We start from the raw sequence: 12,308 nt of genomic DNA, 5'->3' as shown, positions 1-12,308 counted from the left end.
TTTTATAAAGAGCACATTTGGAAGACTAGTCTATAGCACATGAAATGCTCCAGGTCTTTTAAAATAGCCTATAGCAACAATATAATAATAATAATAATAATAATAATAATTATTATTATTATTGTTGTTGTTGTTGCTATTATTATTGCTATTGTTATTATTTTAATTATTATTTTTTAAAGCTGAGGTGCGTGTGTGTATGGGGTGGTGAAAACATTTGGGTGCACATACATTTTGTGCTGGTGCACCTAAAAAAAATTTTTAGGCGCACCAGTGCAACCAGCGCAAAAAGTTAGTCTGGAGCCCTGAAGTGCCAAGAAAAAGTCAAGAATCTGAATCAGATTGGACTGTTTGTTTTGTTAAAATTTAATTACTGTAACTTTTTCTGTTACTAGTAGTATTTTGTGCACATTCTGTACTCAAAGAAGAGTGAGATTACATTATTTTTGGTCTTTTATTTTATTGATTTTGGGACTTGTGCTTGTTGGTCACTGTTGTAAGTGGTCTAACATTCTAAAGTTGTACTTTTATAGCTTGTAATTCCATTGATATGGTCACAATGCTGTATTTGCTGTCTTGTTCAATGAAGACTGCGGTTTCAGACTGTTGAATCATCTCAGTTTATTCAAACCAGATTAATATAATAATTGCCCTATGAGCTAATTTTGTGCCTGGTCTATTTGGCTGCCTTAATTCCCTTCTACACTGTCCTTCTCCATGTCCAGGTGTTTGCCTGTCTTGCACCTTCCTTTGGAGGTCCATGTGAGGCTGATATACAGGTGGTATAACATAACAGTCCCCTTATTACATCCGTGGCATTACCACACGACTAATTTTTTTTTTTTTTTTTTTTTCGCCCTCTCGCTTCAACTTTTTCCTGAAAAAATCCGAGAACCAACAAATTAAATTGGTGTGGCCTGAAATATAAAAAAAACGTAGACACATGCAGTCAGACACACACACATATAACTCACATTATACACAAAAATACAAAGGGTATGCGGATAGTGTCCAGCAGCAAGTATGCCAGCATGTTCTGCTGCACATTTCCAGACCTGTGCAACTTCATCAGAATCATGTCCTCAAGCACAACTCTATTGAGTAATTAACTCATTTAGAGGGAGATCAATTTGTTTTAATCAAGGGAGGAGTGATGGCCATTTGGACATGCTGCAGTACCTGTGTGGTAGAGTGGAGTGGAGTTGGCCCCTCCCTCCCCTGCCCATGTTCCACCATCATCACTGACTGGCTCTGACCGACCGAGCTCAGCCACGAGTCCGATCAGTCGATGAGTCAAGAGACGTATTTATGGATGTGGCACTGCATGATTTATGCTGAGGGCTTGTATCTGACGTGTGGTTCTGGTGGTTCTCTCTCTTTCCCTCTTTGTATCTCTCTCTCTCTCTCTCTCTCTCTCTCTCTCTCTCTCTCTCTCTCTCTCTCTCTCTCTCTCTCTCTCTCTCTCTCTCTCTCTCTCTCTTTCTCTCTCTCTCTCTCTCTCTCTCTCTCTGCCCCTTTCTTGCTGTCTGTTTCTCTCTGCCAGGTGACTACTGGATCGATCCCAATCAGGGCTGCTCTCGTGATGCCTTCAAGGTCTACTGCAACTTCACCGCGGGAGGAGAGAGCTGCATCTTCCCTGACAAGAAGAGCGAAGGGGTACGAACTCTGATTTTGATTCCTTACACCTGATGACCCCCATTTACCCACCAGCCAACATCCCACAGATTCCACCTTGATTGTGCAGACTATCACATTTTGGAGTATCTGGCTCCCTTATATAAAAAAATGTGCCTTAAAACTTAATGCCTTTCGGGTGCGTAGGTTCCAGTAAGTAATCTACTGTAGGACAAGTCAAAAAGAGATATGCCAATTCTTTTTGACTTGTCCTAGATTACAACTGATGACACCCACCCAGTATCCAACATCCCTCGCACCTCTACCTTGAATGCCAAACAATTAAAAACACATTTGGTTTGGTTATTTTAAGAAACAGACTTTCCCACACCCCCCGTGTTCAATTTATCATTCAGCCACCCTTACTCAGAATCACAATCGGTTTTAGACATTAAGCCCCCTATCTTTCACTTGCTAGACTTTGTTTTCCCTTTTCCCACTATGGTCTACCACCTTCTGGCCCATTCACTAGCTGTGATACAATGTGTATACTGTTTTGCCCAACTTGAAATGTATTAACATTGTGTTTGTAATAATGACTAACATCTGTCTGTTTATTTGTCAAAGCAAGTCTCCTCAAGTCATCTGTATGTAAATACACGGAGACAGGTGATGCCAGTAGGAGTGTGCGTGCGTGTGTGCGCGTGTCCATCCGCCTGTGTAATATTGTTGCCTGTGTGAACTCATTATCCGTCCTTTTAAACCAAACAATACCTGGAGCTGTCCATCACTGGCACCAGGAGAATGACTTCCTTATCTACATACTGTAGTTTGTCCGCAGTTGCTTCGTGTGTGTGTGTGTGTGTGTGTGTGTGTGTGTGTGTGTGTGTGTGTGTGTGTGTGTGTGTGTGTGTGTGTGTGTTCGTGCGTGCGTGCGTGCGTGCGTGCGTGCGTGCGTGCGTGCGTGCGTGCGTGCGTGCGTGCGTGCGTGCGTGCGTGCGTGCGTGCCTGTGTATTATTTGATGTGAGCTTGTTCACTTTTACTTGTCAGATTGGAGAGTCGCTTCGCTGCGGAGTGTTTCTGTGTTTCTGTGTGTGTTTGTTTGTGTGCCTGTCTGCCTGCCTCAATCTTGGTGTTTTCTACGTTTAATCGATCTCTCTCCCCCTTCCGCTGTGGCACCCATAGACGAGACTCACCTCCTGGGTGAAGGAGACCCCAGGCTCCTGGTTCAGTGAATTCAAACGTGGCAAACTGGTAAGGGTCTAGACCTACCCCCCTCCCCCCAGAACACCCTTTCCCTGACTGGCTCTCGTATTTTACAGAGCAAAATGGCAAAATGGCCCAAAGACACCCCTGGCACTTGGTATAGTCGCTACAAGCGCGGTTCTATGGTAAGTGAAAATCTGACCCAGGGTCTGGAGAGGGTGTGCCCAACGACCCGGTTCGGTCGTCTGGTTGTGCCGGTTGTTTGGGGTGGTTCTCTCCGGACCCGAGGTTCTGCATGTGTCTTGACTGGTCTGAACTTTAGATAAAGCTCTCAGCTTCCGACGGGGCGGCGCTCCAAGCCAACTCACTCCTCAGAGACAACAGCAAAAGGTGTGGCCTCAAAGGCTTGCGGCTATAAGAGGAAGCATTGTTACACTTTGTCATGGGGACTGTGAGGGGGGAAAAAAAGACAAAAACGGACAAAATTAGAACAAATTCATTTCGGCTGTGCATGAATCCATTCTTTCATCCTTTCTATATTTACATTTTTATCACACACTACTTCATATTTTTGTCCGCCTAGAAGTGCCATAAAAAAAGACCATGACAAAGAGTTCCTGCTTCTGATTTGTGCCTGTAAAGTCTGAACGTGACACCTTAAAGTGACTGAGTGCTCTACTGCATTATGTAGTCCAGGACAAACCCAGGTGAATAACTGGCATTGAAGGTGAAAAGCCTCGCACCGTGTCAGCCATTTTGGAGTTATGTATGGAGAGTCTCCATAAGCCTAGTTCAGTTCTCTGGAAACCAAACACTGGAGTAGTACTCAGTCACTGCCCAGGGGCTTCTGGGAACCAGGCCTTCACTTGCGGCTGTGATGGAGAGGTAATATGTTTTCCTTAGCGGTGGTGGTGGTGTTTCCATGGCAATGTGGGGGCTGTTTGTGCACGCGTGGGTGGTGTGGAGGAAGGGGAAGAGCAGGAGGAGTTGTTTGTTTATTGTTTACTCCAGTTTGGGCACTGGAGACAGTAAACACTCCCCTACAGCTGGGCCCAATGCTCAGCCACAAACACATACTCAAGGACACATTCTGAATGGATAACCAGGTCTCTTCTGAACTACCATTTTATACTATACATTCTCTTCTAAACTCCCGTTAAATACTATTCATTAAACCATTTCAAAACATTTACAACAGATAGACATACACATTTATACAGTGTTAGTGAATCTTTCAGAAAATGTGTAGAATACAGTAAGCTTCAAAGTTCATTGCATTTTCTAGATGTCTGATAGTGGTTATCCATGAAAGATGTGTGTGTTTGTGTGTTTGTCAATATGATTTGCACTTGCATGAGACAGAATGAAAAGAAGTGTGCAAGACCAGGAAGTGTGTATGGAGCTCAGTAAGTATTTGTTTGTATGTGTATGCGTGTGTGCATCAAACTCTCGGCACAGCATGGCACCGCTTGCATCCGGCATGCTTCAGTTCTCTCAAGTCAGTCATGTGTGTGAGTTCAACAGTGATGGACGTGCAGACAGAGTGAAAACAGTGGTTGGTATGACAACAACAACACAGTCAAAACATTTGCCACATTTGGTGCAAATGTTACATCACACCAAACCTTACAGTAAAACACTTAAATAGCAGATGTCTCATGCTATGAAATACTTACATTTCAAACAAATATCAGATATCAAATATTAATTTTATGTTGCCAATATATAATTTAGAAATGCCGATATCGCATTGCAGTGATGAGGGACTTAGCACACACAGAAATTCTGCATGCAACTTGACTCATATAGGGCCACTATCAAAAAATATAGTGAACATTTGGATGACAGGCAAACCTCCAGGTTGCTCCCGTAGTTCCGTCACATCTGGCATTGCAGCCACATTTCATAACTGTCATTTAGCCCTAGAAATACTCAAAGGAATCTGGCCAAAGCTTTTGACACGCACCAGATTCTATTATCTTAGTATTGTCTAAGCGGAATAGGTGAGTTATGGGTAATGAGCTGGAATACACCTCGGGCTGTGCAAGAGCACTGAATTATGGGTAATGGGGTTAACGCTCCTGCGGCTGTTCAGCCGAGTGAATTATGGGTAATTATGTTAACACTGCAGGTCTGACGAGAGCAGAGGGCTATCAGTAATGAGGTTAGAGCCCTGCAGGCGACAAAGAGCACTGATTTATGGGTAATGGTGTTTAACGCCATCATAACATGATAATAGGGCATAGTGGTCATAAATACCCTGAAAATTTAAAGAGAATAAATTATAGATGTATGGAATATGGGATTCATAGCAGTTGACCTGGAGTCCATCAAAAGAGAAAAATCATATGCTGAATGGCCCTTTAGGTGTAGAGGAAAGGATGAGACTACTGTAGGTCTGAAAAAGAGATGAGGGTCATCTGTAAGCAAAATAAATACAATAAATGGTTGGTAGATAATTAACCTAAACATTAGCAACTTCAAATATTTTTTTTAGTAAAGGTGTATAAACAGCATTTAGGCTGACCCTCCACGACACTACTGTATGGTGTGATGTGTAGGAAAAAAGGTTACATGATACGCCACAAGCCCCTTCTCACCTTATTCTCCATGACCTCATGTTCTGTGTGTGTGCACGCGTAGCTCTCGTACGTGGACGCGGAGGGCAACCCCATCGGCGTGGTGCAGATGACCTTCCTGCGGTTGCTCAGTGCCACGGCTCGCCAGAACATGACGTACAACTGCTACCAGTCGGTGGCGTGGCACGACCCCGAGAGCGACTCGTACGACAAGGCCATCCGCTTCCTCGGCTCCAACGACGAGGAGATGTCCTATGACAACAACCCCTACATCCACGCCCTCGTGGACGGGTGTGCGGTAAGTCAAAACGCATATGTGCAACAGTCATCACAATTGTGACATTATATTGGTACTTAGTACATCCACGCCCTCCTGGACGGGTGGGCTATACATCTCCAAACTTGGACAGAAGAAAAAAAATGGTTACACTTTATTTTTTTGTCCATGTGACCATACATTGGTCCAGGGTGTCACTGCTACTGCTACACACCAGATTGGCTTGTAGTGCTTTTTTATTGAACTAGTTCCATGTAATTGGAAGATGGGGCTGTTCACACAAGCTGCCAGCTAGTATGGACTCAACCTTTAAACACAACTAATTGTCTTTCCTGAGTCCCGGGAAGCCGAGAGGGGTGAGGGGACTTAGCGAGGCCTTTTGGAGACAAAGTGGCCCTCGAAAGATACAATGATTCTAATCACATCCTCTATGGAGCCACTTGAAAAGAAGGAAAGAAAGAAAGAAAGAATGAAAGAAAGAAAGAAAGAAAGAAAGAAAGAAAGAAAGAAAGAAAGAAAGAAAGAAAGAACGTTTCCCGGTGAGGTCAGGTGGAGAGGTTTCACAGGCCCTCTGTGTGATTAATTCAGAGTCTTGGCAAAGGGGACGCTCTGACATTTATTTGGTAATCAGCTGGGCTGGGTCTGGAGCCAGAGCGCAGGCTAATTAGATAATGGGAGCTGATTACAGCCAGCGGAGCAGAGCGGGTGCTCCGGGTTGAGGTTCCTGGTCAACAGTTTTTGTGTGGAGGGCTTTTATTAACGCAGCCACCTCTAGCGGAGCATGAACACGATCATTACCTGCCTAAGGTACCTGGCCGAGAACAAACAACAGCATCGTCGCCTACCCACTTGGTGTTGAACAGGATCGGTTTCAATTCATTGATCATTATCTGGACGAAAGAGTTGTAACTCTTTTTTTTAAAGCAGTGGATTGGTGAAAGGGATTTGTTTTATTTCGGTTGGATGGCACAGGAATACACCCATGGGAGTATTTTGACATTATGTGTTTTAATTTTGATTTTGTATGTTGTGAAATACCATTGCATCAATTTCTGGCCAGAGATTATGTTGCCTTATAATCAAAACCCCAGGTGTCTTTGATGTAAAGCTGGGATTATGGGAGACAGCCACTAATGATGTTAATGACCTACACAGTCCCATAAGGGATAGTTAAATAAAGTCATTGTATATGTCTGCAGTATCTGTGCATATCAATTAAAAAACACCTTCTAATTGACATTTCCTGTCTTTGCTTTTCTCCACAGTTGAAAAAGGGCTATGAAAAGACTATTCTTGAGATCAGCACGCCCAAGGTGGAGCAGGTACCGTTCGTGGACGTCATGTTCAACGACTTTGGTGGAGCAACACAGAAGTTCGGCTTCGAAGTGGGACCAGCGTGCTTCATCGGCTAAGACTTTTTTTCTCTGAACGTCCAAAGAACAAAAAAAAACACTCACAATCTTCTCATTTTCTCAGAAACTTAATATGAGAAAGAATTCTGACTTATTTGTAAAGCATTTGTGTTCTTCATGCAAAACCAAACCAACCAAAAAACATGTATCACACAATATCAAGATGACAATAAAATAGCAAATTTGGAAAAAAAAATAAAGGAAGAAAAAATTCAATATAAAAAAATCTAAAAAAGAAAAAAAATCACAGCAACCTTGTAACCTCAGTTTACCCTCTCCCTCACATGCAAGTTTTGAAACTGGATGAGACCCACGCTAGCTAGCTCCACCTGTCTGCCCTCATACCCTTAAACCTATGACCCCCATCTTTACCTTTGACGTCCCCCTTGCCATGACCCCTGGCCTCCTCCAGTTTCTCCTTCCACCCTCCTGCCCCCCCTCCGCCAATCCACCAGGTTTGGCCTCTTGCTGTCGCCAGCCTTGAGGCCAGGACTGGTCATCATGATCGGCACGCTGGTCTCTTTCCATGTGGCCCCCTTCTTCTTCCTTCTCCTTGGTCCCCCGTACCTACCGTCCCCCTGCTTTCATGCATCTGTCCTTTGTTGCAGTCATTCATTCTTTGCTATGCCCTTTTTGTTTTGTGCAGAATTCTCTCCCCATTCTTTTGAATGGTGCTTATTATATAAATATATAAATATTTTTTGTATGTTTGTAAGTACTTTCTGTATATTTTTTCTGATAATGTGTCTGTGTTTTTTATATTTCTGGCTTCAAAACGTGCATGTGATATAACGGAAGATGAGGAAAAGAGATGCTGTTCCCTAACCCCAATCCCCCTCCAAAACCACTTTGAATTGGATGTGACCGCCCAAATAAAACAGAAAAGAAAGGTGGTACTGTGTTGTTACCAGTGTAAAGCACATCTTAATTGTAATTTAACGAATAAAAAAGAGTGACAATAAAAGTCAGAAAAAGCACTCAAAGCGATGATGTGAGCGTTGATTTGCCCAAAAGAAAGCAGGAAAGCAAAGGGTTTTTCCTCCTGGCGGGTGGAAGGGACCTCTGGGCCACCGTAGGCTCAGCGGTTGACCAGGAGTCGAGCGGACATCAGCAGCCTGCAGGCCCAGCAACTTGTTGTCATGGCTACCGACGGGCGCAGCTTTCTCCCCCTCCCCCTGCCCCCCAGTGCTTTTCCTCGCTTCTTATAACCCCCTGTTGGAAGAACAGTTGCACAGTGGGACAAGTTTTCACGCAATCGAGGAACACAACAGTCGTTAAGAAATAGGTGCTACCTTCTTCTCTCTGTGGTGCTACATATTGTTTTGTTTTTCAATTTTATTTCTGTTAATAAAAAATTTAAATGATTCACTGACGTTTTTGTTCGACTGTTAGCGCGTCTCCCTGCCACTTACCTTCCCCTATGACAGGGGGCGCCATGCTGTGCCTGAGCGGGAAATATTTTACTGCATGCAAACCCATCATATTCACTCATAGAACAGATTGATGTTTTTATTTTGTCATCGTTACTTTCTTTCATGTATTTTTTTCCTCTGTGTTTGTTTACAATGGTTGTCTTTCTTTCGCAAGGCCCATGCAGAAACCACACATCATAGGACTGAGTGACCGCTGCAGATTGTCGGAGGAAATCATATCAGTTCAGCCACAGCTTAGTAGTGCAATGCTAATATGCTAAAGTTGCTATTTAGCGTTAGCCAGAGCCTAGTCATTAGCCAGAGCCAAACGTGGCACCGTTGCTGATGTGTGAATGTGAGTGCTCACTGGCCAGTCGCCATCTTTAAACACAGCTTGCTGGCTATCGTGCCCCTCTGACCTTTCTCTGTGTTTCTCTCTGTCCTCATGTTGTTTTGTTGGTGGAGGGGTTTTCCCGTCATTTGGATGTCAGGGGGAAAAGGGGTTGTGGTGTGGGGTGGTGTAATCTCCCTCCCTCCCCAAAAGAATTCCAAAGCTTATTTTTTTAATTATTATTTTTTTTCTCACCAAGGAGGAAAAAACCTTAGCTGATGTACCTGAGACCCTCCTGTCTCCTGCCAAAGTCTTTGTTACTCTACCTTCTCCTTTTCTCGTCTTTTTTTTACCTTCAGAGACTTGAAGGCCACAGTCACTTAATTTAAAGACCTAATGTTCATATGGTGAACTGTTGCTGGTTCATTCCGTTTTTATATTCCGTTATATAGAGTGTGCCGTTTCCCCACCCTCGCACCCCACCCCAGCCCCTTGTGGAGAGTAGGAGCAGGTATATCTCATCATGCTGCACATTAAGAGGAGCCACTTGAGAGTAATAAATATTAATAATTTTATTTTTTATTGTATTGTTCAATTTTACTTCCTCTGGCTGACTGATGAAGATAGAAAATAACAAACCAAATCGAGCTTATTTGGAGCACTATGGTTCAAGTCGTCCTGCTATGATCCAGCTTTTTGTTGCCACTAGTTGATGCACGTTGTACAAACCATTACACTCCGTAGCTTCCACTGCATCACCTGCTATGATGCCCTTTCCTCGCTCACTTATATTTTTTAAATGACTTGAATTACTTTAAAACCACAGGCGGAGTATTGGAATATGACTTTAAACATTTGCTTCCAAAGAGATAATAAGCAATAAAATTAATTTCTGTAAATGTTTCAAAAAGTAGCAGTCAAGCTGACAATTAAGATTCCTTTACTTTTTTGTTTTCCTTCTTCCTTTTTTACGTTTCCTATTTTTTGGTAATGTAATGTCCGTTCTTTTCCAAGATTTTTTCCTTGTCAAACCTGTGTAAGAAAGGATAGATGATATATTGGTTTTTATGTCAATAAATTCAAGTTTACTGTGGCCACCCACTCTTGTATGTCTTTTGAAGCATTAAAACCTATCTGTATGCATGAGTTGAAGTTTTCCCTCTCCTTGTTATACATTCAGATGACTTGAGCTCCAAAACCCACCATTCTATTCTAAATCACTATCTATTTCCAGATTGCTTCTTTGACAAAAGCCAGCTGTCATTGCATTGTGAATTGGGGGAGAGAGCAGTGATTATGTAACTCTCTACCTAAGCCATTGTTTTTTGTAGTATATTTATTGTATTATTTAAAAAAAATAAATGTAAATGGATACCAGTAGTGTTACTTGAGAATCCCCATTCTGTATGAAGCTGAATAAAAAGAGTTCTTGTTAAGACTGAGCCTTGGCTATAATGCTGCAGCACTAGGCCTGGTGTGTGTACGGTGTCAGGAGGGTTCAGGGTTGGGGGTGTTTTGTGTGTGTGTGTGTGTATTCTGTGCTCATGCAAGCTGTAGTGTGACTCTGTGCACACACAGCCATCATGTGTTTCGCAGGTGCAGGAGACTTTGCCATCATTGGCTGACAGTACCACTCCTGCGCCCAACTCACAGAGAGGAGGAGTAACATATGCCCAGTGCTTGGAAAAAAAGGTTGAGCCTCCCACACATTTTTACACACGCACACACACATGCGCGCACACACACACACACACACACACACACACACACACACACACACACACACACACACACACACACACACACACATGCGCGCACACAAACACATGCACGCACGCGCACACACAATCCCCAAAGCTGTCCACACATGCATACAAACACTTACTTGAACAACAGTCAAACTCAGATGTTTTTTTAGATAGACAACAGAAATAATGCTATCCCAAGAGGAATTGATTTCTCTCTGTGGTCTCATTCAAATCCGCACACTGGTCTTGCCGTCCTCACCCATCCATCTCTCAGCCATCCCTACCATTGGCCTCTGGTACCCTCGGTGGTGTCATAGCCTTGTGCAGGTCTTACATCACCCCTCGCATCAGCGGAGCCATCTTCCTCCTGCATGTCCTCCATTGGCCTGACCCAACATGCTATACAGTACACATCTGCCTGCATGCACCGCCATCCATAAATCATCACAGAGACTATTGTTCCACATAGGAGTCGCTTTGCGTCATTCATGTCATGTGATGTCTTCAACATCAGCATTGGATGTGCTTATTACACACGAGCACACAGACACACAAAGGCTCACACAGACTCTGTCTCACACGTGCACACGCACTCACTCACCCACACACACACTTACACACCCACACACACACACACACACACACACACACACACACACACACACACACACACACACACACACACACACACACACACACACACAAGCACACACACACACACACACACACACACACACACACACACACACACACACACACACACACACACACACACACACACACAAACACACACCTTTGGCAAAGCCGGTATTGTAGTTTCAAGAGCACTCTCTCAAATGGTAAGTCTTCTTTTACAGGTACATGTCGCTCACTGTATTATGTCTCACATTAGGTGTCCCAGACTTGATGAGATGATCACTAGTCAGCTCTTTTTAAATCACCCGTCACATCTACTTTACACACACCCTTTGACATCACAGCTCTATTGTAAATGCACCGACATCGCCTCACGCATGAGTGTGGTGACTTAATGACCAGGATGAGGAAGTGTCAATTAATCACCAGAAATGATTCAACTTACAAAGTAGTTGCTCGCAGCCATCGCATGAAGTCAGCTCTGAGTGCAGTCATTACATAGTTGATGCACACATTCACGGGCCAGCCTCCAGGGATGTTGTAAACTCTAGCACAGCAATACACAGTAATATCACACTGGGAGCTGCAGGTCCTTAACTTGGGATTGCACGCTTCAGTGTTAAAGTGATGTACTAGCCTGAGCAGTGGTTCTACCCATCTGGGGGCCCTAGGCAAAAGACTGACTTGGGGCCCACTTGAATTATTTTTGGTGGGGTGATGGGGTAACTGTTGGGGTGGGCTACAGAAAGCACATTTGGTGGGGCCCTAGGCAACTGCCTATTAGACTAGCTTGCATGATGGGAGAAGGAGGTTAGTATCAGAATGTATGGGGTACGGGGTAATGGTGGAACAGGTGGCAATAGTGTGTGATGGCTAACAGTAGGTGTTCATAGCGGAGCCCCATGCTGCTGGCCTAGATGCATATAAAACAGGCGAGATGCAGAGACATGTGCCTGCACTCACACACACACACATATACGAACGTACGCAGGCACGCATGCACACACACAGACAAACACACACACACACACACGCACACACACACACACACACACGCACGCACGCACGCACACGCACACGGTGTGCACACGG

At 43.9% G+C, this 12,308-nt stretch overlaps 1 protein-coding gene across 2 annotated transcripts in view; it reads left to right on the top strand.

The window, feature by feature from the left end:
* col5a1 (procollagen, type V, alpha 1) overlaps positions 1–9,978 on the top strand; it is a 109,726-nt gene extending 99,748 nt beyond the window's left edge. The window contains exons 62-65 of one of the 2 annotated variants that reach the window (XM_063210881.1): positions 1,544–1,656; positions 2,938–3,006; positions 5,465–5,698; positions 6,943–9,978. In XM_063210881.1, coding sequence (XP_063066951.1) covers positions 1,544–1,656; positions 2,938–3,006; positions 5,465–5,698; positions 6,943–7,089 — 563 coding nt within the window. In that variant the 3' untranslated portion in view covers positions 7,090–9,978. Of the gene's footprint in view, positions 1–1,543; positions 1,657–2,800; positions 2,870–2,937; positions 3,007–5,464; positions 5,699–6,942 lie in introns of both variants that reach the window. The other variant, XM_063210880.1, reaches the window with a different exon arrangement.
* Positions 9,979–12,308: the final 2,330 nt, after the last annotated feature.

This window comes from Engraulis encrasicolus, chromosome 11 (genome assembly GCF_034702125.1).
Source record: "Engraulis encrasicolus isolate BLACKSEA-1 chromosome 11, IST_EnEncr_1.0, whole genome shotgun sequence".
Taxonomy (NCBI): Eukaryota; Metazoa; Chordata; class Actinopteri; order Clupeiformes; family Engraulidae; genus Engraulis; species Engraulis encrasicolus.
Note: the sequence above shows the minus strand (reverse complement) of the source record. Positions and strands in the feature narration are given on the sequence as shown.